At 41.7% G+C, this 4,986-nt stretch overlaps 1 protein-coding gene across 1 annotated transcript in view; it reads left to right on the top strand.

The window, feature by feature from the left end:
* Positions 1-2,422, top strand: part of VPS39 (VPS39, HOPS complex subunit) — a 70,569-nt gene extending 68,147 nt beyond the window's left edge. The window contains exon 26 of the mRNA XM_019519069.1: positions 175-2,422. Within this exon, the coding sequence (XP_019374614.1) occupies positions 175-250 (76 nt within the window). The 3' untranslated portion in view covers positions 251-2,422. The remainder of the gene's footprint in view (positions 1-174) is intronic.
* The last annotated feature ends 2,564 nt before the right edge of the window (positions 2,423-4,986 follow it).

The raw sequence follows: 4,986 nt of genomic DNA, 5'->3' as shown, positions 1-4,986 counted from the left end.
TCATTTGACCCCAGTGCTCTTCCTGCCATGGCAGGGGGTCGGACTAGATGATCTGCTCAGGTCCCTTCCAACCCTAGAAACTATGAAACTTCAATCATTTGTATACTGAAGAAAGAAAAACCTGGGTTTTGCTTGTATTGACAATTTAACTTGTATGCTGTTCTGTCTTCACAGTGCGTTTGCCAGATATCCTAATGCAATAGTTGTACATTATTTCTGCTCCAAAGAAGTCAATGCAGTGGACACCTGACTACGTGCTCATGGATTTAGTAGACTTACATGGTCACAATATTAATCTGACATGCAGAAGTGAAATGATGCCTTTCTGAAATTTTGAAGCTTATTGCCAGGAGCAACTTACAAATGACTTCTCTTGAGTATCTGTGGATAGACTACACCTATAACTTGGCAATATAGACTTAATAGAAAATTGACCTTTTTTAACCTTATTGTTAAAGAGCTGGCAACTGTATTGCGTCTCTTCATGCGTAGAGATGAGGAAGAATGGAAATGGACCAGCAGTGAGTTTGTATTGCACTCGGAATCTTTCAAATTAGTTTTCAGATGCATCTAAGTATTTACCAATGAGGTCAAATTTTAAAGTAAATTTTTTCTATTTAATGTAAAACCTTTTTGATTTGGCCTTGTTTGTGGCTCATACTGCTATCCCTTAAAGGGGGAAATATCCTTAAATCATTGCAGCTGTATCAGCATTGCATTGAAATCTACTTTAATCCACAAAGTCTGTTGGGGTTGGGGAAAGGCTCTTGTGCCTGGTACTTGTAGAACTAGTATGTCTAAATTCCTCGTTCTCCCAATATTTGGAATAACTAGATGTGTGCCAAGGGAGTATTATCCTTCATGCTTGGTGTATGCTCTCACCTTCTGATTTACAGAAGCTTTTCGTGGGAGATGGGTCACACATGATAGGTTCCACTGGTGAATATTTTGTTTAGAGGTATGTAAACAGAATTAACTTGTACTTTTTGCACTGTATGCTGTAACTCCCAGCATGAGCAGAAGTTCTGAAAAGTAGTAGAGACTATCTGAAAAAGGGAGAGTTCATATCTGCACTTGTACCGAAACAAAACAAGCATCCTCTGGAAATAATGCTTTTAACAGGGACTGAACTATAGCTATTGCTTGAGCTTCTAGATTGCATTTGTTTTTCCTGTATATGTAAACAGCTCTTCAGTCTCCAGTTCACACTTCAGCACTGAAGTAACGCACAGTTTGTATTTCTGGCAGTATTTTGAGTGCTTTAGATCAATCCTGTTCTGCTCAGGCTGGTACTGTTCTTGATTTTCTTTCACTTTGGCCAGCAGTCTCTAAATACAGAAACTGGGTTGTAGCATACTCCTTTATAGACTGTAATATTTTTGTCTAACTTATTTTTCCACACACTTTATAGCAAATTGATATAAGGGTACTAGACTGTTCATTTACTCTAGGAAGAATCTGAACATCATTGAGGTCTAAGGCAGCAGGACAAATATTTTCAGTTAACTGGGTAACTGACTCAGTGTCCCAGCATAACAATATTGTACAAATTTGACCTATTAAATGATGTGAAGCATGGCATATAACTATTACACTCACTCTTTTAAAATATTTCTTTCACCAAACAGCAGGTTAAGATGGTAGAAGCATGAAGCAAAAATCCATTTGCCCACAATGTAGTTGGATCTTAGTAACATCATTTGTTTACTTAAGTCTTTGTACTTTAACATTTTTTGAGGCGAGGGGGAAGGCAGCTTTTTTTTGTAGGATGCAAACTATTCTACATTACCTGTGGTAGATACTGTAAACTTGTACATGGAGTAAAATAGCCTGCCCCATGTAATGATGCTTTCCCTGGATAACTTATCCACATTCCCCTGGATATTTTATTACACAGTCATGGCTGCTAATGTATTGGATGTCTTGGGCACTACTGCTAGTGATGTCTTTCTTCATGGGTTGGGGGAATACCTGTGCTGAGTCTGAGTTACTATTTTTAACTTTGTTTTTCTTCTGTTTGAAGAAGAGGGCCTAAAATACACTTGTATTCAATTTGCACATTCTGTATAGATGTTTATATACTAGTTCAGGTACAGAAGGAAGATGGTTTGGGGGAGTTGTTTACAGATCAGTGACAGTGAAAGGAGGTTATTGTTTAAGGCCCTACAGTGTGCATGCAGAAGCAATGACTCTTCTGATATTGCTGAGAGTAGTTTGATTGATCCATCTGCTGCCACTAAACTAGGGGCATTCAGTGTAGTCTTCTTTCACAGTGAAGGTTATGTGCCTCTTCACTTTCATTGCATACCTTCTGCAGAGATGTGGTTTGTGCTGTAATTAATTCTGTCAGTTCTTATGGTTTGGAATTACTAACCATACAGCAGGTTTGTTCAAAGCAATATATTGTAATAAATATTGTGAACCATCCTGTTTTCCATTTACTGTGTGGTGTTACCAGATTTGCCCATTACTTTGGGGTATGCTCATTTATTTGGGATATGTTTCTAGGGTCTTGGTACTTCTATTAATGTGCTGCTTGTGTTGCTTGTGTTTCTATACAGAGCTGTATCTCTCCCTTCTGCAAGCCCTCACCCCCAATGAAGCTATCTTGCAGGACTCAGTTTCAGTGGGGCTGGGTTCCTCCAGTCACCAAATCAGTCATACACACAAACACACACAGATTAACGTGACACGCCTGACCTGGCTGGGTTGATCAGCATGCCTCATATGCCAAGAATCTGTTCATCAGAGCAGCTATAAACTACAGTCAGACACAAGCACGCAGGTAAACAGAATACCTCTGAATCCAGCGGGGTGTCCAGATGACACCCTCATGGGCTAGCATTCAGTTCATTAGGGCATGTCTGAGCCAAACTGGGTCAATCTGCCTGTACAAGCTGATCCCTTTATGTGTTTCAAACTCAGCACGTCCCAATCTTTTGGCCTCTTGATGAGCAGACCCCCCAGTATTTTTGGGCTTCACAAGGATCTTTAGCTTAGGTAAAAGAAGCGTTGCTGTAGAGCAAGTGGGGAAGGAGAAGCAGAGATGGAAAAATATACCCAGTTACCACCAGTTTGACTATAAAAGTTATTTATTGCTAAATATATGAAATATATGACATTAGTAGTAATAGACATGCAGCGGAACACAAACACAAACAATTACAGTATTACTCTGGTTTCACTAAGTATTTGGGGGAATTTAGCTCATGCTTAACTAATACAGTTCAGGTTCAGAAATCTATGCTTATAGAGAGAAGAGAAGAGAGAGCTGGGATCTCACCAGTCCAAGGCACTCAGGTTGCAAAGCTGACAGGTTAAAGTTCTCAGCACGATCCCTGAAGGGAGACGATCTGTCTCCTTCAGCCTCTATCCTTGAAAGGAGACGATCTGCCTCCTTCAGCCTCTCGAGAAGGAAGCGGGTGGTGTCGGCACACACACTGCTGCTTTTTACAGATTTTTTTATACCCTCAGTTCAGCTTCTTTCAAGCATTCTTAGTAGTATAAATCAAATTGTCTTTTCTATTGACAAGGGTTATCTGGTTTGGAACATCTCAGGAAACTGATTGATAGAAACACACAAGGTTAGGGAGTAACCAGATATTTAGGAGCCAGCTTGAAATTCCTGTGGATAGCAGATATACTGATGGGATATCTCCTGGTTTCTTCAGAAACAATAGATAGCTTGCAGCATCAGGGTTTTGGATTTTTACTTGTTAACAAGCCTCAGCTTAGCATGACTTTTCCAGATCTTACTATAGTCTTTTAACAGACTTAAGGCAATTATTGGAGTGTTCATAACCTTTGGGAGGGGAGGCCTTCCACCAGTCGTCCTGGGAAAAGTATGACAGCACTTGTGGTCAGGGTTCCAATGGGCTGGATGCTGTGATGAACCCTTTACCATTGTTCAAATGTTGCCCATACCCCCTCTGACTCGGTGTCTTGCCTCAGTATTCCCTAACCCGGCAACTGAGTTTTAGCCAATTAAGTTTAAATAGGCCTCCCATAGTGGGACCAGGGAATGTATGGCCTGAGATGCCTATTAAACTTTACTTCTGCTTAGAGGTGTGTGTGTCGGGGGGGAAAGTCCTCTGTAAATCCAGATTAGAACTGGTCTGATAAATGCTGAGCTGGGTGTGTGGGTTGAGTAGCATTTGGAGCACAGCTTCCCCATCATGCAGTGCTCCCCTGCTTCTCTGATCCCAGAATTCACTGCAGTCTCTGCTTCAGGCTTTCTGTTCTCCATCTCTCATGTAAATGAATGGTCATCTGGTTCCATCTCGGATGCAAGTGAGTCCTAGGGCAGTTGTTTCACTCTTGTCACCCTTATCTGGAGGGTTTTAGGTGAGTCTCTCACTGCATCTTAATCAGTTTCTGTTTAGGTAGAGGAGGGGGGGGATTCTTTGTGAGTTGGACAGTCTGCGTCCTGTCAGGGTTTCCCAAGAACATGGAGCTGAGAGGTAACAGTGGGTGACAGAAACTGGTTGTGCTGTGCAAGATTTGTGAGGTTTCACTCTTCTCTTTCCTCCTGTAGGAATCAATGACTTCAAAGCTAGGGTTGCTAAATCATTTCCATTTACCTACTAAGCCCGTAGTCCAGAAGAGACCATGTCACATGACTGGAGACCACAGGTACTACCTTCCTACTTGGGTCATGGTGCCAAAAAGCTTGAGCCTCTTCTGTGTCTACTGTCATGTAATTGGCAGAATGAGAAGAAGAGTCTGAGGGGTTAGTGTCCTTCTGCACTATTCCTGCCTGTAATTAATTACCTGGTCTTACTAGACTTTCTTTATCACCATCAGTGGTTGTTTGCACTCCTCCAAAAAATCAAGTTTCCTCAGAAGAGCCAGTTGGTAGGGCTCTGCGAGGCTTTGGACCATGCTTCGAATCCAGAGAAGCTTCGGATCATAGAGTCAATGAGTCGGAAGGGACCTAGACAGATCATCTAGTCTGACCCCCCCGCCATGGGCAGGAAGGAGCACTGG

This window comes from Gavialis gangeticus, unplaced genomic scaffold (genome assembly GCF_001723915.1).
Source record: "Gavialis gangeticus isolate Ggan-Ray unplaced genomic scaffold, GavGan_comp1, whole genome shotgun sequence".
Classification (NCBI taxonomy): domain Eukaryota; kingdom Metazoa; phylum Chordata; order Crocodylia; family Gavialidae; genus Gavialis; species Gavialis gangeticus.
The sequence above is the reverse complement of the archived record's forward strand: the minus strand, read 5'-3'. Positions and strand labels throughout refer to the sequence as shown.